This window comes from Talpa occidentalis, unplaced genomic scaffold (genome assembly GCF_014898055.3).
Source record: "Talpa occidentalis isolate TD23 unplaced genomic scaffold, MPIMG_talOcc4v2.1 talOcc4.8, whole genome shotgun sequence".
Lineage (NCBI taxonomy): Eukaryota > Metazoa > Chordata > Mammalia > Eulipotyphla > Talpidae > Talpa > Talpa occidentalis.
The window spans coordinates 13,551,167-13,578,544 of record NW_023605194.1 but is presented as its reverse complement, the minus strand read 5'-3'; the positions used below and the strand labels follow the sequence as shown (position 1 = coordinate 13,578,544).

The following is a 27,378-nucleotide window of genomic DNA, read 5'->3' as shown; positions in this document are numbered from 1 at the left end:
AGGAAATGCCCTATATGTCCTGTTTCACCCAAGCTAAGGTGCCGGCCATGTGAGACGCCACTATTTCTTGATAACAAGAAAAAAAAATGTTACACATCTAACAGTGAGATTATCAGTTGTAAAACACATTTCAAATTCAGAGGTGTATAGAAAAAAAATGCACTAACATCTGTGAAATGTCTATGATCTACACCTGACATAAAAAATTAGAATGTGGAACTTCTGGTCTAGGCTGGAACAGAAAGCGCGATCCATCAGACACCCAGGAGTAAGTATCTCATGGCACCCCGTTTTAATTACAAGGAATCACACTAGTTGCTTGACATGTGAGGCCTCAGCTCAGGAAGCCTCTCCCAGTGGCATTGTCCCCTCATCCCCCAACAGGCGTTACTATCACTCAAATTGTCAACGAGCGCTTCTGACCCAGGGCTGTGAGCCAGAATCACCTGACAGTGTTTTGAAAGCATATGTAGTCATAAGAACTTGGGGAGACCCAGGAATTTGTTACATGAGAAAGTTCTGCAAATGATTCAAATGTGCACCCCTAATTAAGTAAACCCGATATGGGCCAACTCTCTTGTTTATAAAGGAGGGAACCGAGGTTGGAGAAAGATTATCATTTGTCCACAGCCCTGGAGATGGTCAGTTACCAGCCCTGGGACAGATCGCCTGATTCTTAATCACTTGATTCTTTTTACTCTACTAAGCTGCTCTTGCCAACTGAGGCCCGTAATGTCATGGCCTGGGTCACCCTCTGCCAGGGACTTTCATTGGCTGTGTCCAAGCTTGAGTAGTCATTTACGTGGCTTGACTTCTCTCCAGAGAGCAGCTGCTCTGTGACTGGAACCCATGGGACCCAGGGCCCAGGTCATGTCCTGTCCTGGGGAGGACACTGAAGCCCTGATTTGGCCAGACCAAAGGTTCAGACTGGGTTCACAGAGCCAGCTGAGGGCAGCTGTCTACTCCTTGTGCATCACCCCCACCCCAACAAGGTGAAAGCTGCAAAATGACAGAGCTGGAGAGGATCTTGAAGATCATCTGGCCCTGATTTTTCCCAAATCTTGGGATAGCAATTGGCATCTTTAAAAATGCAGCTTCCTGGACCCACTCCACACCTGCTTATTCATTTCTCCAGGGCTGGGCCTGCATTTAAAAAAATCTTTCCAGCAAGTTCTGAACCTTTTATCTCCTCCGACATTCTCTGCTGGGTTGTATAGCCTCCAAGGAGACCACACAACTCAAGGTCACCCAGCAAGTCAGGAAGAGTGTACACTCATCAGGGCCTCTGGTTTTTTTTTCTGTCTTTTTCCAGGGCAAGGGTGGCACTTCTGGGCAGACCCCCAGGCAGACTCCCTTCCACAGCAGAATAGAGCCACTCTGTGGTCCCCAGGCATGTCAGGGCCAGACATTACCTAAGCCCCGGACCCGCCAGCACAGTTCAGGTTTCCCTGGTGCACCTGTCAGAGAGCTGGGAGCCTCCACACAGACTGTCCAGATAGGGTTTCTGTTGGAGGCCCATCCCGCCCCACCCACCCCACCCCAAGTTACATGTGTGAAAAGTGAAGAATCCAGACCCAAGCAGCAGGTGCTGGCTGACACCTAAGTCTGGCAACTTGTAAACTTAGCACCCACTGGGAGGCCTTGAAGGGGTCAGGGACTGCTCTTGGAAGCAGGAAACAGGTGAAAGGAGCCTTCATTCTCTCTGTGACACCCCCGCTGTGCCCTGCTGCTGGTCATGGCTCTGAGAACCCACCAGAAGGATCTGGAACTGGAAGGGTCAGTGCTAAACAGGGTGTGCCCCTGGCTCCCCGTCTGGAGAGCAACATGCCCCTACACAGCTGCTCACCCTTTGCCTTCCCAGCACACATTTCCCTTCCCTGAGGTGAGAGAGGAGAGGCTGGGCTGCCATCCACAACCAATCTCCTGGTCAGGCTCACGCACCTCCCAGCACCAACCACGGTCTCTACTGGGGGCCACAGGTAGCCCTGGTCAGCCTGCACCCCTCCTCTAGTCTGACCCTGAGTCATCCTGGTTGGGAGTGTGAGGCTGGAGAACATGAGTGGGTTTCTCACCCGCGGGAAGGGGCGCCATCACAGAGGCTTCTCTGTGCCAGGCTCTGCTAAACACTTTGTTCCTCTCTTGGACTTCACAGCAGCTGGTGTCCGTAGATACCATTATTATCCTCATTTTACAGAGGCCAGAGATTTGGGGTAACTTGCCTGCTGAGATCCTGCATTTAAGCCCAGGTCCTCTGACAGCAGAGCCCATGCACGTGACCACTGCTGGACCCAACCCTGCTGACTCCTAATCCAGTGCCGGTTGCCCCCTGCAGCCCCGCAATCAGGGGACCCCCAGTGGGGCACCTGCTTCTGTCTCAATACACTGAATCAGAATCCCAGGAGTGACCAAAACCCCAGGCAGGACCCAGTCAGGGAAGTGGGAGTTCAGGATGGGGGAGGCGACCCCCAACTGTAGGACTCCCAGGACATGACGCCACCAGCCTGCCTGGCAGGAAGCAGGTTGTGATATGTCTCACATGTCAGGCCGCAGCTTGATCTTTCACAAATGCCATCAGATGGGGCTTCTCTTGTGCTGCCCTTGCAGCCTGGATAGCTCTTCCCCCCACTGCCTTTTACACATGGCTGCCTGGATTCTGGGGCCCTTTCTGGAAAACAAGTTGAGTTGCCATGAAGATTAAACGTGTTTATGTAAGGAAGGCAGACCAGCACGTGGAGCAGGGCTTGTTACCGTTAATGTCTGTACATTTTCCACAAGAGATGTGCCTCACTGACACACCAGCAGGACGGGCATTGGCTACAGGGTCCAGTAGACCCCGGGAACTGGGGAGAGGGGCGAGGGAGTCCCTCCCATTCATTGGGTAGGTTGGTGGGATTGGGGGGATAGCCAAGTGGGGAGGAGGCACAGTGGCCGGTGGTGGAGTACTGTGGGGGCCTTGGCGGTAGGCCTGGTGGAATGTCACGTTTCTCTGGATCATCTACTGTGTTGTAAACCAGTATTACCATAATAATAAAAAATCTAAAAAACCACAGTGGTGGGGGGCAAAGGCACACACCCCTTTCTCTTCTCTCTGCCACCAGGTCACCACTGACCTTCTCTGTCCCTGTCTCCCCACCACAGAAGTACTTGTCCCAGCTGGCTGAGGAGGGCCTGAAAGAGACCGAGGGGGCGGGCAGCCCCAGGCCCGAGGACAGCGGAATCGTGCCTCACTTTGAAAGGAAGAAGCTCTGAAGGACACCCTGCCGCTGCTGGAAACAGAGGAGGGCCTGGGAGAGGGGCAGCCTGGCCTCCAGGCAGGAGCTAAAGCCCTGGAGGAAGGGAAGCCAGGCAGGCCGCACAGCCTGGGCTTGCCGTGAAAATGCCCCGAAGTGTCCCTGGAGGCGTCCTCTTGGGGTGTTCTGCCCCGTGAGGGTTGTCAGCTCTCTCCATCTTGACTCTTATTTCCTTCAGACAATCTTGCAATTAGCTTCTCTCTCTTCTTTCCCTCATTCCTCCCTCCCTTGTTCCCTCCTTCTGTGCCAAGGGTCATTTCCTTTCCATAAAATCCAACTTCTCAGGGATTTTTCACAGTGTTTAAGTTCTTGATGGGATGTGACAATTCGGGCCAGGCTAAGTTATTCCAGGAAAACTAAGAGTCTCTGCAGTGAACCTGGGTGGGTTTCTCTGCCTGGCAGCCCATGGACAGCCATGTGGGTCCGCAGACTGGAGAGGGGACGCCTGCATCACCAGTGGAGAGAAGCTGGGATTCCTTTAACTGCACCATCTTTTTTGGAAAGCCTCTGTTTTTAATGACTCCTTTATCCTCTCAATTATAATGGAAGTCTGACAGATTCATGCCTTAAACTAAAATTAAATTACTTTCATGGAGGAAAAGAGCCCTTCCTTCTGGAAGCTCTCATATGTTCCTGTCACACTTTTTTCATTCCTCTTGACTCCAGGAGATGCCAGGGTTTATTCCATTCTGGACAATGAATTTGGTATTGATTCACTTTAATTAAAAATGAGAACAGAAGTGTCTTCTCCCTCCAGCTGAAACAGCAATTGGTAAAGGCTTAAGTTGAAGGCTGGCCTCCCGGCCATGGGAGGCATTGGCTCAGGGGACACAAAAACAAGAAGCAACATCTGTCCTTGACTTACCCTTGGTGCCTGCACCTGGCCTCTGGCAGCCTCACAGTAGAATGATTCTAAATGGTCTCTGGGGTGGGAGAAGCTCAGGAAAGAGAAGAATGCAGGAAGGAAGAACAGCATTTGAGCGCCGGCTGTTTGTAGGTGGGCCTTTTCCAATTTGGCAGAAGGTCAAGGTTGTCTCAGAGGTGACTCCGTCTGCAGACTTTGATGTGAAAATGTTAAAAAGAACAGACCCCTTATTCCCACGGCTGTCGGGTACTGTGGAGGTCAGTGCTTTCCAGCCTCGGACGGGCTGCAGGGTCTGCTCTGCAGTCCCCCTGGAAGGGCTTGGGACAAAGGTGCTGGGGGATGGGGCTCACCACAGCCACAGAGGAGAGCCTGGTGCTGTTTCCACCAGCTGAGATGCTCGCCTGCAGGCTCAGACCCTGGAAGACAGTTCTGAAGGGATTTTTTATTTTTATTTTTTGCATTTTTCTTCTTATAGTAGATAAGAGTATTCTGCACATTCTGCCTTCTGTAATAATGGCAGATGGGTAGACAGATCACCTTACATTCTATCAGATAAAGGATAAAAATGTAGAGTATAAAACAATCGGGTAAACCTGGGGGCAAATGGTCCCAGGCAAGGAGGGAACTGTTGGGGGCCTGAAAGAGGAGGTCAGGCGGAAGCAAATGATCCAGCCTGGACCTGTGTGTCGAGGAGAGACCCGGGAGGCAGGAAACCTGAACCTGGCCTCAGGTCACGTGGGGCCGGAGCGCTCGGTTCCTAGAAGGGAATAGGTCTTGAGGATGTGTCTTAGCCCAGACCTCGTCTCCTGCTGCCTCCAGGGTTCTGGACACGGGCTCAGCCACCTCTGTTTCTCAGAAAACCTTTGATGCTATGTCTTTTATCCCACTGGACTCAAGTCTAGGGTCAGCAACTTGCTCTCCTTGCCTGACCTTGCTGGGAAAAACCTACTGCCTCCATCAGAGGAGAGAGCTGTGCATTTCCAGAGTGGCTGGAGTCCCTCCCCCAAGCAGAGTGGAAGCTGACCTCAACGCTCCTCCTCCCAGCAGCGTTTCCATGGAAACTGGATGGCTGTTCAAACCAGCCTCCTGCCTGAATAGTCTACGAGCACCCTTGCTGATAGACTGAACTTCTCCATATTGGAAAGTTGGAGAGAGTCCCTGGGAGGGCAAGAGAAAGGCTCCCCGTATCCAACAGAACCTTCAGTTTAAAAATCATCAAAGATTCTATATTTGTGTGTGTATATATATACATATATTTATTTTTATTTATTTTTATACAAGTCCATTGGCACGGTCCTTCACCCACTCTGATTTGCACTTTTATTCCTACATGTGTCATACACATTGCAGAGTTAGAGGCAACGAGGAAAATATTGATTTATTTTTTAAAGCTTTTCATCAGTGTTTGTCAATCATTTCAAAGTGTCTCCCCAAAAAGGTTGTTCAAGAGCAGCTGCTGTGTTGAGCAACAGATTCATCTGTACCCTGAGCTAAGGTAACAGAAACCCATAGATTCTCTTTTCACTGTAAACAACTGAAATAAAGCATAACCAGACAGTATTCCTGAAGAATTGGTCATTTGATGGTGGGATGAGCAGCATAGTGTCAGAGTTCCCCCTTCTTGGACAGTCTGAGGCCCCGATCTGTTAGATTATACTTGAACTGGACCAGACTTTGTTTTTTTTTTTTGAGCTTATGAGAAAAAATAACAAATGCTAGTTAATTTAAGTTTGAACTTGTAAAGTTTTGAAATTTGTTGAGTGTCCTATAAATCGTCACCACTTTTCCTGATCTGTATAACTGACCGCAAGTGTTTGTTTTTACAAAAGGGAAAAAAATGATTTTTAATAAAGAGAATTTGAAAGCTTGTGAGTGAGTAGCCTGGTGTCTTGCAGGGGTCCCCTCACCTTGGACTGGAACAGCTCACAGAGCACAGAGGTTGGGATTTGGTCCCTCTCTGAATCTGGAATGTTTCCAAAGGGTTGAACAGAGAAGACACACAACCTTTGTTGGGGCTCTGATCAGAGAAAATCCAAGATTCTCAGGGATGAACCCCCAAAAACACTGAGCCAGGAAAGTGGGAATTTCATTCCTTTTTGGAGGCTCAGATAGAAAGTCTGGCTTCCTTAGGTTTAAAAGGAGACAATGATATTGGGAACAACTGAATCACCTCCCCAGTTGTTTCAGGATTCAGAGAACTGCCGGTGAAAGCACTTGTTTGCTGCAAAGTGTTGAATCTTGTTTTTTTTCCTGCAATCTGTACTTTGGATAATGCGCCAAATTTCAGTGCTTCTTAAGTTCTTTCTCTAGCAAAACAATGCCAGTCTCCTAGGCCCAGTTGGCCAGTCCTCTGAATGGCCTGGAAGCTTCTCTGTGTCCTCCCCTCTTGTTGGCAGTGCTCCTGAGTCAACGGGAAGGGGCTGGGCAGTGTAATTAGTGGGAGCAGATTGTAGATCTGAGGAAAGTTCCAGTTCAGCCTGTTGCTGTTCCTCTGCCCCACCCCCAGCTATTGTGGCCTGCCCCTGGCTGAGCTGAGGCCTCCAGTTCCCAACCAGCAGGGGTGGAGAAACATCCTTCCCTCCAACTGCTGGCTACCTGCCAGCTGGCCAGAGTAGTGAATGGGCCTACAGTTGGTTCTGCCGCCCTAAGTTCAGGCTCCTGAACGTTTGGGGTACCGCTGGGGCCTATACCTGGAATTTTTTTCCTTGTGGCACAGTCTCTGGGGTGCTTGGCACCTTCTATAAGGTGCTCCCCTGGGGATACCCTTCCAGGGAACCCTCTGGGTTGCAGTGCCTCCTTGCCTGGCTGTTCCCCATTCGCTCTCTGGCTGTTCTCTGGGATCTAGAACGTGGTTCTGAGGCATTTTACTAGGCTGGAGCCCTGACATTCAGAACCACTGAGTGCTTGTGCCTCCGTTCAGGGTTTAGCTCCAACTGGCCTGGCCTGGCTCTGCCATGGCCTGGGAGTTAGTGTTGCTCCTCTAAGCACCCCACCAGGCCAGGCTACATAGATACTAATCCTGGCCCCCATCTGGCCCAAGACCTGAACATCAGTAGTAAGTGTTGGCCATCCCCCGAGGCAATGATGGGGCATCTGGACTCACTCCCTATTCTCTTTTCCCACCATGCCAACCCTACAAAGCAGCCTGTCCCAAGTGGATTCCAAAAATGTTGGAATAAGATGGCCCTGAAGATCCCCTGGCCCTTCCTTTTGTAGGTGAGAACACGGAGGCCCAGAGAGGAAAAGTGACTTGCCTAAGGCTGCACAGCTTATTAGTATAAGGCAAATTGGAATCCGTATCTCCTGGGTGGTCCTGCTGGGGGCTCACATGGAGGGAGGTTTTGGGTTTTTCAATTAGGTTAGCTCGTGAGCCAACCAGCTAGGTATAGCCTAGCTGGACTTTGGCACTTAGACGGAATGAAAACAAATTACTGATTCTCATGCTTTGTGTACATCAGAACGACCCAAGGAGCTTGCTAGAAATAGGGGTTCCTGGACCTCTCCTTGGGGATTCTCTCTCACTTAGTGATGGGGAGGCTTTGGGTATTTGCATTGTAGCCAGCCTGGTGGGTGATTCAACACAGGTGGAGCCCACTTCTCATTCTTTGCAAAGCTCAGCCCTAGATGTCAACCAGGGACTTGCCCAGCAGCTCCTGAAATAGTAGGCACTTTTACTTTACTGTGGGTCCGGGGGTGGGAAGGGGTGGAGAGGGCAAGAGAACTGTAAATGGAGACTACAGAGTGAAAAAGGTGGAGTACGGAAAGGAGGTCAGCAGATAGAAATTGTGGGAGCTGGAGTTGGGGAGAAGAGGCAGTCGTCAGACTGGATTTGGGGCCCAGGTCAGGATTGCTTGGCGGGATTTGTCCTAACTGTACTCAGGCAGTCAGTTTTCCAGCACCCTCTTGATCCTCATCTATGGCTGAAAGCACTGTGGTTATTAAGGAGAGGCCTGGAGATCGGACGACAGCCCCGCCCCTCAGGGCCCAGAGCTGTGCAGTCAGCAGATTGGGGGAGACTGGCGTTACAGGGAAAGGCATCTCCAAGGGCCATGTCACCACTAGCAAGGAACCCTGGGGTTCACACATACCTTATCTCCTGCCCTCCTGATCCACCGCTAATACCAGCACTAGTCCTGTAGAGTCTTTCTTTTTTTTTTAAAAGATTTATTTATTTGTGCATACAAGAGCTGGGGTACAGGCCAGAGGTGTGTGTGTGAGGGGGGGTGGTGAGAGGATTCACCAGAGACAGAGTGGAGAGCAGAACAGGCAGATTGACTGAAATACACTGCTGAGGGGTACAGTGGGCGAATCAGGAGAGGTCTGCTGCGCCATGTGGGTTTCTCCCTGGCCTGGTAGGGATCGAACTCATGCTAAAGAGGCTGTGGATTGCTTCATAGTGTGGTGCTTAACCCCTTGCGCCACCAGGGAGGCCCAGTCCTGTGGATTCTTAAGTCGTCCTACGTGCCACTCTCTGTGCATCCTGTGGGGACGTGTCTCTTGACCTCTTTTTAACACTGAGAAACAGGTAGTGTTGTTCTCCCATTGTGTAGGTGGGGGAGTGAGACTTAGAGAGCCAAAGTGGTTTGTTCTGGGTCAGACCATCAGTAAACAGCACAGTTGGGATTTAAACCACGATCTGGTAACTCAAACCATGTGCTTAACCACCATTCTCCACCGCCTGTCTCAGGGCTGGGCTCTGTCTTGTTCCTGCTTGTTTAAGGAGGTAAAGCCTCTGGATCCTGCATCCCCAGCTGCAGTGGGCTGGAGTAGGTAGGAGCCCCTAGTTTAGCTGCACTTCATACAGGTGCTTATGACTGACCTCTTGATTATTAAATTCCTGAAACACATCTCCCCAGCATCTCCCCTTCTTAGAAAGTAGCTAATGAAAGTGCCCCCATCTCTTGTGCCCACACACTGAATTTCAGGAAAACAGGCAGGAAGGCCAACAGGGTGAAAGAAACATGTTCTTCCTTTTCCTCACTCAGAAGAGTTTGCAGGGGAATGGATTTGGGAGATAAGAGAATGAGGAGGACTTGGGGGAAGGGATTCCATTCCTTCTGATTCTGGAATGGGAGGATAGCACCCCGTTCTCTGCTCTTGGGGAATGTAGGGGCTATAAGGGGATAGCAGAAGGGGATTTCCCATGGCCCCAGCATGCCATCTGGACTTTGCACTTTTAACCCCTCCTTCCTGAATGAAACTTCATTGCTTATTTAGCTGCAACCTCTTTCGAATAAGTACTTAAAGTGATACACAACACTGGCCATGCATGTCCAGAATAAGCCCCAGAAAAATTTTAAATGAGGATTAACGAAAGCTGGAGACAGCGAGTGTGTGAGCTGTGAGGACTGATGGAGTGGTGGTGGTTAATAAACGTGAAATGTGACTGCAAGCCTCCTGGGAGCTGAGACAAAAAGAGGAAGCATGCTCCATTACATGCCTCTCCTCATTGTAATAGAGAGCACATCACGCTTTATCTGGGGAAACTGTTTCACCTGCCCTTATATTCTAGAACTTTCCTGTAGAACTGTGCATGGTATATGGGTAGAGGCACAGAGATTCTTAGAGAAATCCTTAGGGAGCCCAAAAGTTGGAGAAGAGCATAGTGGCAGCCCCTCTGGCAGGTTCATGAGGATGATTCCTGGTCTGTGTGAAGTGATTCCTGAGTTAGAGTGACCCCTCCCAGGGCTCAGGCCTGCCTAGCCCATGTGAAAGGGAGTGTGTTGGCTAGTTTCTGGGCTAGTTTGCTCTTTTTTTTTTTTTTCCAAACTTTGTTTTTCAAACTTTTCCTCTTACTTAGCTAAGCTTCTGAGAGTCACGTCCATAATACAAGGAGGCCACTGCCATCTGACCACCCAGCATACCCACCTGACGACAGAATACTTTGGGTGACAGCCCTGCCTGCCCAGGTTATGGGGAAAACCCTGCTGGTGTTTACTCTTTGCCTCCCATAGACAGGCAGGAACCCAACCTGACCAGGAAGCACTGCCTGCCTGAGGCTGAGCCTGGGAACCACTCAACCCTGTGTGATAATGACCGGCCCTGGGGACAGGGTGCCGAGTTGCCACTGTTTGCCCATGAGATCTCTCATCCTTACTGTCTGCAAGACCAGGAGGGAGAGAACTTTCTGGATGGTTGTGGGAATCGGGATCCCTCAAAGTCCCGGGGGCAGATCCATAATGAAACTAGCTCACTCTTAGATGAGGACTGGCATCTACTTCCTGTGCCCTCCATCTTCTCACCTGCATGTTTGATGCGTGCCCTGTGCTCACCTGGGGTGGTTAGAGCAGAAGTGAGACAGGAGCAGAGAGTTGCTGTCAACCACACGTGGGTGGTCCCTTTCCTCCTTGAACTCCCATGGCCCCACTTCTACGCATCACAGGCCTAGCCAGAGATATGGCTCCATTTCCACCCTCCCAGCCCCGCCAGAGCAGTCGGTCACCTAAGGAAGACGAGTCTGTCTCGGGCGCATGAGGAGGGGCATCCTGGGGCAGGCTCACTCAGGGTCGGGCCTGCTCTCTAGGGTCCTGTTCCTCTTGGGCAACAGTGTGGCCTCAGCAGAGCTGCCCATACCCACCCCATGTCTACCCACATTTTCACACCCATAGCTTAGCTTCCTCTGTGGCTCAACCGTGTTCAGTGCTGCCTCGGTCCTCAAGAAGGCCCGTCTCAGCTTTTTGTTTTTGCACATGCTCTTCCCGTTGCCCAAAATGCCCTTCCCCTAGCTCTCTACTGAGCAACTATGGCTTCCTTTGCATTCTAGGCAAACATTTCCTTCTTCAGGAAGCCTGTCCGACCTCCCCACAAGGGTCACTGTTCCCATGCTGTGTCCCAGGACACAGCTCCCTTCTAAATACACACACACACACACACACACACACACATACACATTGGGTCCTCTCTTTTATTTATTTATTGTTTTAAAGATTTATTTTATTTTTACGCATATAAGAGCTGGGGTACAGGCCAGAGGTGCGGGGGGCAGGGATGAGAGGATTCACCAGAGACAGAGCAGGGAACAGTATAGGCGGATCGACTGAAATACACTGCTGAGGGGAGCAGCGGGCGAGTCAGGAGATGTCTGTGGTTCCATGTGGGTAGCTCCCTGGCCGGGGATTGAATTCGTGCTGCAGAGGCTGTGGTTATCTTCATAGATTGTGTCTTAACCCCTTGTGCCACCATGGAGGCCCGAGTCCTCTCTTTTATAGCTGTCACCAGGTTGCCTTGGGATCTGTATCTAGGTGGGTCTCTGTGCTAGCCATGCAGTCTACAAAAACAGGGAGCGTGTCCTGCTGGCCCCATGCCTGCTCAGAACTGGCACCAGTGAGAGCTAGTTGAAGGTCTAGGCAGCCCCTTCCCCATCCCTAGGACCAAACCAAGAGGTCTGAGCCCAGGTTTCTTCCCAGCCAACATCTGGCTGTAGGAGCAGGGTGCATCCTTGGAGCAGTGCCAGGCAGCACCTCCTCCCCCTTACTTTGGGCCTGTCCATCCATCCCTCCCCAGTTGCCTCCCTCCCAGGTCCAGAGGTTGGCTCTGACAGTTGGTGACACAAGCACTGCTGGTGTTGCCTAAAACTCAGCTTTATAGCAGTTGGATTCTTCTGCAGCCACAGAGCTGGGTTTCCTATGCTGCCTCATCTCTCTGCGTCCCCAGGGGCATCCTCTCTCCAAACCAATCTGTCCTCGCTGTACCCAGGCCAACCTAGTTCTCGGGGACCTTCCCAGGCGGAGCTGGGAACAAAGCACAGTTCATGACAGTTGCAGCAACACTGGCTGGATGACCTAGGTTCACCCTGTACCTTAGAAACCACTCCCGCCTGGAGCCCACACCTAATCAATGCCTCCCGCACACACCCAGGTGATATGGCAGCTCCTGCACCTCCTCTCCTGGTGTCTAGAAAGCAATCAGCACTTGTGGATGCATGACTAGGGGTTTCAGAGTCTGGAAAGAGGCCTTGGTCTAGATTGATTAGTTTGGCCAGATGATTAATAATTAAACCAGACCTGTTCCCAGCCACACACACACCCTGCAGCCAGGACTCACCAGAGAGCAGAGGCTGTGAAGGAGGCCCAGACACTCAGCATGAGCCCTGCTCTCAAAGTCCCCTGGGAATTAGGCCTCTTAAAAGTCTCAGGGTTCCTCCTTCCTACCTACGCAAGGTCCAACAAGTCCACCTCCTAATAAAGCTTTTCTGGACTTTTCCCACGGCTCTGAGCAGGCCTCAGGCAATTCTTAGGGTGCAGCCAGGCTTGGTGGCTCTGCCCTGGGTTGAGGTTTGCAGATCAGATTGGACTTTGGCCCCACCTGTGTTGACTCTCTTCCCTCAACTATGCCGTGAGTCTCCCCAGAGCTGGCTTCGCCCCTCTCTTGTTACTAGGCAGCCTCTTCCCCATCCCTGGGACCAATCAAGAGGTCTGAGCCCAGTATTCTTCCCAGCCAGCATCTGGCTGTAGGAGCAGGGTGCATCCTTGGAGCAGTGCCAGGCAGCACCTCCTCCCCCTTACTTTGGGCCTGTCCATCCCATTGCCCAGGCTCTGCAGGGGGCAGCACGCTTGCCCAGTACCAGTTGCCTGCCTGACCCTGGTGTGAGAGGACACTCAGCTGGTCAGCCAGGCTGCATTCTACCCCCGTCATCAGGGGTGCCCTAAGTTCACCTGAGGGTTCTTTTCCAGCCACATGAATGCCAAGTCTTAAAGGGCTGCTGGACCACTTGGAAATTGAGGACCCAAGGATTCAGCTAGGTTGCCAACGTGGGGCTCCCTCATTCCTCAACAGACTCATCCGTCTAGAATTTTCCTTACTTGGTCTAAAGCACTAAGAAAGCATGAACTCCTCCCTAGAGGGATCGTTCCATCTCCTCTCCTCCCTCCAGCTCCACATCTCCATAGAGCTAAGAGGCCTTTTCCACCTAGTGAAGGCTGCTTATTTAGGAGCCTTTGTGTCCAGCCTTTGTGGTTAGTTTTCATTTGGGTGAGAGTCCTGCCGTGATACCCTGGTCTCAAGCTAGTTAACCTAAGTCCCTCCCAGGGCCTCCTCCTCCTGGAAAAGAGGCCATTATTAGGGCCCAGCTCCCTCCCTCCTGGTGCTGTAAGAGGTAGGACAGAAAGGCCTTGACCTGTTCTTTAAAGCTTGCTTGTGTGCATGCATATGCGTAAGTGTGTGTGCCTGCAAGTGCGTGTGTGCAATTTCTGGAGAGAAGTATTCACAGTTGGGGTTTTAAAAACTGAGCCTTCCCAGGATGCCCCATATAGATACATACTCATTTCACCCTTGTTCTCTCCTCTGGGCCTGAGAATTATTCCTGTGTGATTATTCAAAGATTCTTTCCCTTCCCTTTTCTTGCTAAGGAAATTTTAACTGCCAAGCATTTCCCCCTTCTTTCTTTCTTAGCAAGTAGAGCAAGCAGGTCATTCTGCAGGGTTGGGCAACCAGAGGGGTGGGGGGTGGCTGAGGTTGAATCCCAAAGAGAGGAGGAAAGGGGAGGAGGCAGGGCAAGAGGGAGAGGAAGAAAGAAAATGCTCTTTGGGGAAGATGTCAGGAGATTCTGTTGCATTTTGGTGGACAGAGGAGAGTTGGGGAGGGAGAGAGAGGTTTCTGAGCAACTATAGGGTTTTGCAGAGTTGGAAGCCAAAAGAAATGGAAGCAGGGATTTAAGGATAGACTGCTATGGATTACAAATTTGATCTCACTTAATGTTCTTTGAGAGACCCAAATAATATTTTTTACTTAATCTAAGACAGCTTTGATTATAAATTTCATTTTAATTTTGTGTTCAACTAGCAAAGAAAAACTAATTAGCTCCTGACACCCTGTATTTTTATCATATTATTTATCGCATGCAACCCGTCTTCAGGCACGTAATGATGTGAGTAATTGCATGTATTAAAATATATGAATATAGAACTTTTACTTTAGACCCATTAAAATGCACAACATGCTGAGTCTGAACATGCTGCTGGGCTCTTAAATTTACTCTGACTACAGTTGTGTATGTAAGTCCCACATAGCCCAACCGATCCCAAGGGGGACATGGACTTCTTCCCTCTTGTACCTTTTGCAACCCACTACCTGCACCTGGCACATCACAGGCTCCTATTTGCTCAATTACATTTTGTGGTGCTCTCATGTTCTCAAGGGGCTGCAGTCAGGTCCTCTCTAAACACCTACACATTTTTTTACTTCAGTGATAATCTGAAAAATGGACAGACAGTTACACACTGCCTGCACACTCACCCACACTCACAGTGGACAGCTGGAGGACCAGATGACCTGGTTTCGGTGCCCCCGTGTGTGCGTGGGCTTATGCTGGCTTTGGTGCCAGCCACAGGCCAATCACTGATTATCTCAGGCTCTTCGGGAAGTACAGAGGGGGGCTGAGCATACATGAAATGTGTTGGAACATGCTGAAGGGAGGAGGGAGGTTTTGTAGCAGTTTTTTTTTTTAATTTTTTTTTTTATGCATTCAAGAACTGGGGTATAGGCCAGAGGTGTTGGGGCGGCGGGGGCGGGTGAAAGGATTCACCATATACTGAGTGGGGAGCAGTACAGGAAGATTCACTGAAATACACTGCTGAGGGGTACAGTGGGCGAATCAGGAGAGGTCTGCTGCGCCATGTGGGTTAGCTCTTTGGCTGGGCATTGAACAATGCTGCAGTGGCTGCCGAGAGCTTCATTGCGCTGAGACTTCAACCCCTTGCGTCACCAGGGAGGTCCGGTTTTGTAGCAGTTTTAAGATAGAAATGTGGTAGCGGTAGAGATCAGGGACAGATCAGGTTGCCCACAGAGAAAAAAAGGAGGTTCTGTGGCAGAGCCCTAAAGATGAACATCACTGAAGGGAGCTGCAAAGAAGTCTGAGTAACAGCAGCCAGAGAATTGGAAGGAAACCTGACATGGAGGACAGACCGAGAGAAAATATTTCAAGAGGGTAGAGTCATAGTCACCAGAGTCTCAATGTCCTGATAGAGTTTTATTAGTGGAGTGCTTTGGTTATTCTGAGGATAAACAGGCGGAAGATGCTGAGTGTTAAATGCTAAATGTGAAAACACGTGGACAAGAATTTCACTTGAGCAAAAGCCATTTTAAAGATGCCATGCCTTATGCGGGAGTGAATTGCCACTGACTCAGGGATAGTCTATATATCCCAAGCTTCTCTCTTCTGCTTTAAACCTGAGCCCCCACCCCTGAAGGCCCGCAGGCTTCTAATTCCTCAGCTCAGCCCGACCACCATAGGACACAGCCAAATAGTTACAGCTCCTCCATTGTAGAAGGAGCTGCAGAGGGGGACCCTCTCTGCAAACACACATAGTTCCACCCCCACTGGGGTCTGGCCCTGCCCACTGCCAATGAGCTGCAGGGCCTGGTACTCTCAGAGCTTCCAGAATCCTGCCTGCGAGCTTCCTCCTCTGCTCTGACCCAGTCTCCTGACAGATGCTGGTCCCAGGCTTCCTCAGGAACAGGCCTTGTCCCTCAGCCCAGATTGGTATTCCTGGCTACTCTTCCCTACTGAAGGGTACATGGGTGGGTTTTGCTGTGCAGTATCCGTCCTGTCCTCTTCCTGTGGGGACCCATTCATGGTGATTTGGACCAGCTGCTCTGTGCTCTCCTCTCTCGGAGAGGCATTTCCATGACCCAGCACCTTCCTCCTCCTCTGCACAGAGGTTGATCCGGGAAGAGGAACACGCCCCAAACGGGCCTCTCAAACCCTGCTCCATGCCTTTTACCATCAAAAAAGATGCACTTTAATTCCGGACCTCCTGGCTGTGCATCAGCTGTTCTCCAAATGCAGTTTTCAGATTCCTGGGGGTATCTGAGCTGCATTGAAGGGACCCAGGAGGTCAAAACTGTTGAGATTTTAGGTGCCTTTCCACTGTGCTGACATTTGCACAAAGGCTGTGGTTAGTAAAATGACTGGCCCTTGGCATGAATCAGGCAGTGGCACAAAACTGTGCATTGTGCTCCTGATGGCCACACGCTAACAGGGACAGAAAGCCAGTTTCCCTAAAGAAATCTGGTGATCAAACAGTAAAAATTGTTTATTCTATTAACCCCCACTAGTCCCTGACCTTGCATACATGTCTTTGTAATAGTGGAAAGTAATATCACAGAAAGTACTATATGTGTTGTTTATGTTAATATGTAATAGGTTTACTGTTATTATTTTACTTAATACACGTTTTTTAAAATCTCTGGCTAAGTATTGAAAGCAACAATACACATAAACAAAAGTTCTCTGGAGCCCTCAATTCTTCTGAAGCGTTATTAGAGAACAATAGGTCTTCAGCTTGGGCAACCAGCTGTTGTTTTCTGATGATGTGGCAAGAACCTATATAAAAGGGAAGCAGAGAGTTTCAGTGTTCAGATATATATAAATATTTGGGCCAGATTCAGGTGTGTAGTATTCCTGCAACAATATGGAAAACTTTCCAGTTATGAAAGGCAGTAAACTATTTTCTTTTTCTCAATCAATAGAAGTGAGTTCTATCACTTGCACCCAAGGGTGCTGACCAATGGCTTCATCTCCCTGGTGGGTGGCCCAGGGCTTTATGTCCTCCTACCTAAACGGGATACCCTTTGGACATTGTACTTTCTGTCGATTTTAATTCATAGATGTTTAATTTTTAAATGCCTACACATTTAAATGTGATATATGTCTACTAGTCTCCTGCAATGCAACTCAACTCATAATCAGATATATACATTTTATTTTATTTTATTATTATTTTTTAAAAGATTTATTTATTTATATATGCATACAAGAACTGGGATACAGGCCAGAGGTGCAGGGAGGGTGAGAAGATTCACCAGAGACAGAGTGGGGAACAGAACAGGCAGATTGACCAAAATACGCTGGTGAGGGGAGCAGTGGGCGAGACAGGAGAGGTCTGCTGTGCCATGTAGATAGCTCACTGGTCAGCCAGGGATCGAACTCCTGCTGTAGAGGCTGCAGATTGCATCATAGTGTGGTGCTTAACCCCTTGCGCCACCAGGGAGGTCCTACATTTTATTTTAATGTGGGGTTATTATAATAGGGATTAGGACTTCTAAATCCCCAGGACACTTAAAATGTCTCTGGGTTAGCCTCATGATTTATCACCCATTGACTTATCATGGGCTGTGGACAATATCATCTGTAACAAGGTCCCCCCACCCCCACATCCACCTTGCCACCTTTCCTGATCCTACCACAGACTCACCATGCTGGCATCACCTAGGGTTCTTTTAAAATGCAATAGGTCAGGGCCTCCCCAGTAGTGCAGTGGTTGAGCGCTGGGTTGCGAAGCTGCCCGCGGCCTCTGCGGCGCCGGTTCGATCCCCGGCTGCTCCCCGGCCACCGGAGGAGGGTCCCACATGGCGCGCAGACCTCGCCTGCCGCCCGCTGCTCCCCTCAGCAGTGTACTTCAGTCCCTCTGCCTGCTCTGCTCCCCGCTCTGGCTCTGGTGAATTCTCTCACCCTCCCGCGCTTCTGACTGTACCCAGTGCATGTATAAACAAAACCAAACAAACGAACAAATAAATAAATAAATAAAACATGCCTCTATTAAAAAAAAAAATAAATTGCAATAGGTCAGGGATGTTATCTGAGATGGTTCACTTTTAACAAGTTCCCAGGAGATGCCAAAACTTCTAGTTCATGGATAGCACCTGCATTGGTGAGATAGTGAACCCCCACTCTCAGGTTTGACATTCAGTTTGTACTCTCCTCTAGGAGTCCCTAGGTCCAGAACACACAGTGATTTGTCCTTTATTAATCCACGCACTTCAACTGGACAAGCTTTGAAACTGGCAAATGGTAGGAACCACTTATCCAGTGACAATTGGCTTAATACTCTGTCATCTCCATTTAAAAAAAAAAACAACAACTATGTACGTATTTGACATAAAAAGTTGAATAGTGCTAAAAGGTTTATTACAAGAATGGCCATTCCCTGCACTTTATTCCCCATTGTTTCAGCTCCTTCTGATAGTTGCCTCCATGATTCTAGACCACATGCTTGTAGCACATTTATCTACTGACCTAGCACGGTAGACAAGAAGTTCTTCTTGCTGACACTTCCCTTCTCGACCCTCCCCTCCTCCCATTCTAAACCCATGTTCCTATATTTGTTGTTGTTAAATAGATGAGTCACTCCCAAGTAGAGTAGCAAACTGTGATCACACTGCCTTTCTTATACATTTTTTAGTTAATGATTACCTTTTCTTGTTCGTTTCCTTTGAACCTACAGCTATCTTCCCAGTTCGGTAAACAGAATTTTCCACAAGGTCTGATATTCTCTTGTGTGTGTGTGTGGGTGTGTGTGTGTGTTTGTGTGCATATGTTGTTGTTTGCCTGGAGTTTCTCTCCAGGACTCTTTCCCCATTTCTGCTGCTTCATGCGGTTCCTGGCGAATCAGGGGCTCTCACTAGCACACAGCTGTCCAGTTCCATGGGAGCTGTCATTGCTGCCATTAAGTGCCGTTTCGAGCTCTCCTGGGCAACTTCTTCTATTTTCTGGAGCCCAGACTTTTCTCTTTCTTTATTTACTTACTTTTGTTTTTGGTCAAGCACATATTCAAATAGTTCCTGAAAAGCATGAGAGAGAACATTTGTGAGACTTTGCCGCTCTTGAAGTGCCTTTCCTTTACTCTCACAATTGATTGAGAGTTCGGCCAGGTAGAAATTTCTGGGTTGAAAATCACTTTCATTTGGAATATAGGAAAGCATGTGGTGCATTGTCTTCTCTGTTCCAAAGTTGCTTTATTGAGAACTCTCATGCCATTTTTATTACTGTTCCTTTCCATATGACCTGATTTTTTTATTTTTTATTCTTTGAAGCTTCTTTATTTCTTCAGAGTTTTATATCTTGCTATATTGCACCTCAGTGTGGTCTTTTTTATTATTATTAAACTCATTATGCTGGCTTCATTCTGCATGGACACTCACATGAACATTTTGCTTTGCCCTCTTGACCTCTTTCTCTAAGGCTAGTTCTGCAGCAAAGTCACTTTCCCCAGTTGTTAAGCACCTGTCTCTCGGCCTGCTCTGTGGGAAGAAGCCAAGAGCAAGTATGCAAGTGACAACCAGGTGAAATCAGGCAGATGCTGCCCATATTTCCCCTTGTAATTACAGAAATCAGGTCCACCGGGCATAGAACTGCAGGCACTGTGAATGTGATAGACTATGTGAGTGTCCACTCAGGTTGCTCAGTGTGTAGCTAACTTCACCCAGAGCTGTGCTCCCCAAACTGTATTTCATGTGACTATGCTGCCATAAGATGCAACTCACAAAATGGATGCCATAATTAATTAAGTTTGGGAAGGCTGCAGTCTATCTATGCCCCTCTTGGAGATTCGCAATAGAAATCGTATACTAAAGATTTTGAGGTCTTCCAATAAACTAACATGGCTGACTTGAATTAATCCCTGCTTTTCCCAATTGTTTTATCATACAATCATTTTTTAAAAATTTTTTAAAGATTTATTTTATTTATTTTTGCATACAAGAGCTTTGGTGTAGACCAGAGGTGTAAGGGGTGAGAGGATTCACCAGAGAATACGGTGAGCAGAACAGGTGGATCTACTGAGATACACTGCTGAGGGGAGCAGCGGAGAGACAAGAGAGGTTCTGCTGAGACATGTGGGTAGCTCCCTGGCTGGGGATCAATCTCATCCTGCAGTGACTACAATAACTTGATAGTGCTCAGACTTAACCCCTTGCGCCACCAGGGAGGCCCCCATACAATCATTTTAATTCAAGGAATATTCAGTGACGTGCTTAGGAAATTCAAGAAATACTGGACTTAAGTAAATGCCACTGAACAGTTCTGTAAACTCCATGAGAGCAGAAACTGTGTCTGTGCCAAGCACAGGATAGATCTTTGAAAAATATTTGTTGAATAAACTTATGACTCAGTGAATGACGGATGTGTTCACGAGTCCCTGATCTCCTTAGTGTTCTCTATATTTACAAAAAGTAAAGTTCCTTTAGTGCAGTATTTCTGCCATTTTTGGCCAGTATTGAATTCTGTGCTGTGGTTACTGTCTTTTCCAAATGATATATTTTTTCAGGATGCAGTGAGATTGTAGGCATTTAAATGTGTCCCCTCCATGCACAGGCTGGGCACACACCACTGTTTCCCATTAGCCCAGCCTCTCTGAAGCCTCCCTTCTCTGTGGTTTGGACGGGAGAAGAAGCACATGTAAGCCCTTCCCAGTGGTTTTCATGTGGTTGGCAAAGAGCTAACACCAGCCTTGGGAAAGAAAGCCTTTAGCAGTTCTGACTCCACACGGCCATTGCCGGGTACTTAGGCAATAACGAAATGCCTGGACCCCCTCCTCGGGAATTAATGGGCTCAGACTGTGTGTCCTTCTTCTTTTCTTTTCTTTTTTTTTTTTAAGATTTATTTATACACACAAGAACTGGGGTGTAGAACAGAGGTGCTGGCGGTGAGAGGATTCATCAGAGAATGAGGAGCAGAACAGGTAGATCTACTGAAATACACTGCTGAGGGGAGCAGCGGGTGAGACAGGAGAGGTCTGCTGCGCCATGTGGGTTGCTCCTGGGCTGGCCCGGGATCAAACTCATGCTTCAGTGGCTGATGACAGCTTGATAGCGCTGAGTCTTTAGCCCCTGCACCACCAGGGAGGCCCCCATGTGTCCTTTCTTTGAGAAGGAAAGGGCACTGAGAGGGTGAAAATGCCTTGGAAACTTGAGGTTTCAGAAAGCTAGAATTTGGGGGATTGAGGTGAGAGAATGAGAATATCCTATTTTCTATTATCCTCAAGTGAAGGAGTCAATAAACTGTGCCTGAGATCAAATCCAGCCCACGGTCTGCTTTTGTACTGGCTATGAGTTGAGCTTCATTGACCAAAAAATAACAAAATGCTGAAAAGACTAATCCTTTATGGCATGTGAAAATGAGATGCAATTCAATTTTCACTTTCAAAGATGAAATATAGAAAATCTCATTACAAATAAGCATTCCCAGATGAATATTTGTAAGAGATTCTGATGACAGAGGACACCAGCTTTGGATCCTAATTAAGCAAAATCCTATTCCTCAAAAAAAGAAAGTTATTCTTCTCATTGGACCTGTTATCAAAAACTATAATTATTATTATTTATTTTTTCATTTCATCCATAAAATTCTCACAGAAATTTGTGTTTCCTCTTTTGCTTTTTGAGTGCCTGTGTAACATGTAGGTGTGTATATGTTTTACATAATAACCTCAATTTTGCCTCTGGTTTGCAAGTTCTAAAATATTTATTCTCTGACTGTAGGGTCAGGAATGGAAACGGAGCATTTAGATCTACCAGGCATATGGCAGGCAGGGGTGCTGGGGGGCCGGGAGGGCTCTCTGGCCTTCTCTCTGCTTCTCTTCTTCTCTTGGCTTCTGTTCGTTCTTGGCTTCTGCTGGCACCCCCGCGACCCTGCCCTTATAAACTCAGTCTCTCAGCCCAGGTGCACCCACTTCAGGTGCCCGCCATCAGGCATGCATTCAGGACCACAGGGTTCCCTCATTTATCCTAATGGTGGGAGGTATCAGAAAAGCCTGATACTTTTTCCTTACCCTACACTGACCTGTTACAGAAAAAGTTTGCAGCTTCCCACCTAAATGGATTATCTGCCATATTGGAATTACTTAAGCTACATATATGGCAGGAGAAGGGAGTGTAAGTAGATTCACCCAGTCTGGGAGCCTCCTATGGATTGGCACAGAAAATGCATGGTCCCTGCCCTCAAGGAGCTTACAATTCAGAGTTAGGTCATTGGAAATTCACCACTCTGAGTACCTATAGGATGATGAGGCAAAGTGACCCCTGAGAGCTTTGGAGTTTTCAAAATGTCTGTCTGTCAAGTTGGGCCTCCTTTGTCAGGGCGTGATTGCCCAGAGCACTCTGTTGACAAGTTCCCCCAGGACATATAGTGAAGGCAGGATCAGGTGAGCACTGAGACCAGCAGGAGAGAATCCAAATCCAAGAATGTCAGCCAGGAGAGGGCTGCTCTGTCCTGTTGGTTCAGGCAAGAGGCCAGAGAGCCAGCCCAAAGTAGCACCAGCTGAGGAAAACAAGGAGGTGAGCGGCTTCCGGGAGCAAAGCTGGTGTCTCAGCATTCTTTTACATCCAGCTGCTGCTCTTTTCCCTTCTGGCTAAGAGCTGCCTTGGCCTCTGTGACTCAGGGCTCCTGAGCACAGCAAGGGCACTGTGTGCCACTGAGCAACTCACAGACTTCGTTCCTCCTTCAGATCCGCAATTTCTCTTTTCTTATGGCTGTGGTGCCCTCGGGGGCACTCACAGGGGAAACCGCGGTGTCCAGGGGGCTGACGCCTGGAGTTTGAGGCAGCATCAGTGGGCGGTTTGCTGTTCTTTCAGATCGGCGAGCAGCAAAACCTTGTCTAGAGTGTAGAATTCTTTTCTCAAAGAGAAAAGCATCCTGGAGATGCTTTGGGTCCCTAAAGCCCACCCTCCAGAACCTGCCATGGAATTCTGAGGCTCCAGGAGCAGGGTGTGTGTGAGAAGCAGAATGCCTTGCCTCCTGCCATCAACTGCTCCACCCTCCTCTCTACTCCCCCACCCAAGAAATGGCTCCAAGGCTAGTCACTGACTTAATGCTGCTTGCCTAGGCCCTTTAAAACCAGGTAGAAACCTGCAAGTTCTTTTTGCTACCCCACAGCTTAGGAGCAGCCTGGTCCTAGGGCCACATGGATTTCATCTGGAGTCCTCATTCTGTCACTCAGTAGCAGCTCTGTCATTTGACCTTGGCAAGTGACAACATAAGACAACATCTATAAGCCTAAAAAAAAAAAAACTTGTGTAAAGTGAAAATAATTATACCTATTTAAGAGATATGTAAAGAGCAAAGCAAAAATTCTCTTTTTCATCAATCAAAAAGATTCAAATATTTCTAGACTTTCCTCTAGCATTATATTGACACAGACATGTATGTAAACACATGCATCTTTTTACAAATCAAATTACTACACATATTGGTCTGCAACTTGTTTTCTTCTTTTTCTACTTAACAATCTATCATACACATCATTTCAAGTCCTTACAGAAAAAATATTACTCTTTTGGGCCGCCCTGGTGGTGCAGGGGTTAAAGTCTCAGCACTATCAAGCTATCACCAGCCGCTGCAGCATGAGTTCGATCCCCGGCCAGGGAGTTTACCCATGTGGTGCAGCAGACCTCTCCTGTCTAGCCCACTGCACCCCTCAGCAGTGTGTTTCAGCAGATCGACCTGCTTGGCTCCCCACTCTGTCTCTGGTGAGTCCTCTCACTCCCCGCACCATTGGCCTACACCCTACTACTAAACAATTAAAAAAAAAATCATAAAAAAAAAAAAATCAGTCTTTTTACCATCTGTATAGTATTCCATGATATGGATCTATTATAGTTAATGTAAGCTACTGATGGAGTTTTAGATAGGTGTGTTTTCCCTTTACAAATCTTTTTTTTTTTTTAGATTTATTTATTTATGCACAGAAGAACTGGGATTTAGGCCAGGGGTATGGGGGGATGAGAGGATTCCCTAGAGACAGAGTGGGGAGCAGACCAGGCAGATCTACTGAAACACACTGCTAAGGTGTATTTATGCAGCGGGCGAGACAGGAGAGGTCTGCTGCACCATACTGGGTTAGCTCTCTGGTGGGGGATCAAACTTAGGCCACAACAGTGATAACATGATAGAGCTTAGACTTAACCCCTGTGCCACCAGGGAGGCCCCCTCCCCCATTACAAATCTTGTGGCAGTGGTCATACATGTTTATTATTTCTATAGAAGGGAGTCATGAAATTAGAATTACTGGGTCACAATGCATAGATATTTAAAGTATACATGTTAGATTCTACCAAATCACCATCCTCCTAAAGTTGTGCCAATTTGCAATTGCATTTGTAGTATATGTGAGTACTCATTTCTAGATATCCCTGGCAGCACTGGATTTTATTAATTTTTACATTTCCCTGACAACTGTGAAGTTGAACATCTTATGTGTGTTGACTGCCTTTCTTCTGTAAACTCTTTTTATTTCTTGCCTGTTTTTCTATTTGCATGTTTGAGTTGTTCTTACTTGTGGCTACTCTATACTTTATGGACGTATTTTTGGTGTTAAAGAAAAGGACACTATTTTGGAATGCTTAGGGGTGGGTGTAGGGAATCTGAAGCAGGTCCTGAGGTTTGAGAGTGAATTAACATATTAATCTCTAATGTTGTTTAGCAACATGTTACCCAAGTCTACTGTTTGCTTGGAAACTTTATACTGTCCCTCAACACGTAGGAGTTTTAAGTATTTTAGTGTTCAGACTGTTATTTTTTTTCTTTATGGCTTCGAGGTTTCCTGTCTTGCCTGTAATATCTTGATGTTACATTACTAGTTTGCTGTTTTTTTTTTTAAATCATACTTACATGGCTTCATTTATTTATATTTATAGCTTTACTATTTTAGGAATTTCTATTTGGTATAGATAAGGAATTTATGTTCCCACCATAGATGTTGTGTTTCTGATGTTTTCTTCTGTGAACACACATTAGGGGATCCACAATTTTTAAGTAAAAATTGTCAGTGTATGGTGTGAACTTATTAATGTACTCATTTACAGGAATAATTCTACAACTTGCTAATGTCAATTATTTTTTTTTGCTAATGTCAATTATTAACATAAATGTTAATACTTGTTATTTTTGTGTGATGAATTACAGATGCTTTTAATTGTTCGCTCATCTGTATTTTCTTGGTTTTCCACACAAATAACTCTAACTTGTTCATTGAGAGGTATGTAAACAAAAAAATTTTCAGAAAAAGTACTGTCTACCCAATACCTCATATTGACCAAGGCCCTGTTCTTAAAAAGCAATTGGATTGTAAGCTTTCTGAGGGCAGCCCCATGTTTTATTGGGTGCCCCCTCCCTCCCATACACCTGACACAGGCCCTGACCAGCAGCAGGACTGTGTGGCTTAAATGCCTAAATTTCCCTATGAGCACACAGTGTTCAGATAGGCTTAAAGACAATATCTGCACTTATTGAAAAGGTTTCTTACTGGACATTTTATTTCCCAGTTCCCAGTTCCTTCCTACAATGGTTATGCCATTAGTATTGGGAAAAGCTCAATAAATCTGAATAAGGGCAAGACAAATTTACATTCCAGATCAACTCATCAACATGCAAGTTTGGTAGGATCATCCCTAAATAGTGATTCCTCAGGAACAATTGGAGACCAAGGGATTACTCCTCACAATCCCAGAGGTTAACCTGTATAGTATTTTATACCTTTCCAGTAGCTTCTGCATTGCAAAGTGATAGAGTCAAACACAAGTTCAGGTAGCAGGCAAGGCTGTGCTCTCCAGAGTGGTGTGTCACCAGATCCCAATGTTCAGGATATTGGAGTTTCCTTTTAAGCACCGAAACTTTATTTGAAATATTGGGAAGGAACTTTTCTAAAATAATATTCTGTAAAGATTTGCCTGGCTAAACAGTAGATGCAGAGCACAATCTTTGACATTTCCTTGGCGAGTCTTTGTAAGCAGCAGCAATCATAGCAGGCTCCTAGGCATGGTGGCCTTCGGAGCTATTGATACATGGAAACAAGTTTCTGCAAGTACTCACTGGGCTGGGCTGTCTTTAAGGATATTGTTTCTGCCCTGCAGTTTTTCTTTCTCCTTCCTTGCTCTCTTGGTTGCCTTTTGTTGTTCCATCAGTCATCACAATGCCTATATCTAGCAGACCAACACCCTGCTAATCAATTGTTTGTCATCTGTGGCAGCCCAGGAAGCCAAAAACCAAACTTATTCTCATTACATGTAAACTAAGAGCACACGGGCTCCAAGGGAAGAAGTGATGAGGGGCTGTGCTCTGAGCGAGGATGTGAGCCAGGCAGATAGGTGGAGCAACTTCTTTTGATTCCTCAGAGGTCTTTTGGGATTTTCACATTGATGAGAGCATTGATCGCATTTTACATATGAGAAAACAGATGGGCATGCCACAAGGTGTCTTAGTCACGGTCATATGGTAAGGGAGTGGACAAACAAGCACCTTAACCTGGGTGTCTTCCCCAACTCCCTGGCTTTTTCATGCTTTCTTCCATGAGCCACGTGGCAAGAACTTAGCTGGAAATGTACTATCCATTAGCTCTCCTGTGTTTTCTACCAGAAAAGTGAGCCAGCTGCAGACCCTCGCCCCTCTGGGAGGTTTAACCAAACAAACCCATGATCCACCTGCCTAACAAAGCAGGCCCCTTCCTCTCTAGAAATTAAAGCTTAGCAAACAGCTGTGTTTATATCCAGAGAGCTAGTTTATCTCTGCTCAGTCCTGGAGAGGATTGTTCAAGCTTATCTTCTCCAAATAGTGATGTGCTGAGGGCTGCACAGTTCTGACCCAGATTGAAATCAGCTGCAAAACACCTAGCCTGAAAACACACGTACACATGTACACGTGCACATGCACGCGCGTACACACACACACACACACACACACACACTCACACACACACACACACACCTGAAGCAGTGTAAGCTAAGTGCAACCTACTGACACATTCTTTCCTCAGCAGGCTGACTTCTTTCCAGAAGACTGTGAGCCGAGCTAAGGCAAGCTTGTTGGGCAGCAAGGGCCCCAGGGGACTGCGTCTGTTGAGCCAGGATGGTATCCCTGAGCTGGGGGCTGCCTCTCGCTGCGTTGCCTGAGTCCCATGTCTCTCCTACACAAAGATGGCCTGGTGAGCAGACACAGAGCAGAGAGTGAACATCAGGGCTGCAGAACACTTAGGACCAGGAACAAGAGCAGCTTTTGACTACTGCACCTTTTAGGTGATGAATGGTTTCATTCAGGGAACAAAGCCCTGGTGAAAATGGTGGAGCTTGAATATTTTCCTTTTAGATATTCTACAGTGTGGTTGCTCCAGATGGTAGAAGACTAACAAGAGACTCCCCCCCCAGTCCCAAGTTCTCCCATTGCCGGGAGTCTGGACCCACACAGCCTAAGCCACTATTCAGGACCCCTCATGCACTGGCCACAGCTCCCCCCATCCCAGCTTAGCTAGGCTCCTCCTCTCTCTGCTAGAACATTCCCAGTCTTTTATCTGTACCCCTCCTAGTACACTTATCACTTTCCCCTTATTTTACACTTATTTTTATGGGCCTTATCATTCCTACCGTTCTAGTCTATGAGCCCCTAAGGGCAGGGCCTATGCTTATCTTTGTACCATGACTCTCAAAATGGTACAGGATGTGCGGGGTGCTCAATAAAAT

General features: G+C 47.6%; 1 protein-coding gene across 1 annotated transcript in view; it reads left to right on the top strand.

Moving 5' to 3' along the window:
* RBM20 (RNA binding motif protein 20) overlaps nt 1-5,359 on the top strand; it is a 166,750-nt gene extending 161,391 nt beyond the window's left edge. The window contains exon 14 of the mRNA XM_054690232.1: nt 3,139-5,359. Coding sequence (XP_054546207.1) covers nt 3,139-3,249 — 111 coding nt within the window. The 3' untranslated portion in view covers nt 3,250-5,359. The remainder of the gene's footprint in view (nt 1-3,138) is intronic.
* The last annotated feature ends 22,019 nt before the right edge of the window (nt 5,360-27,378 follow it).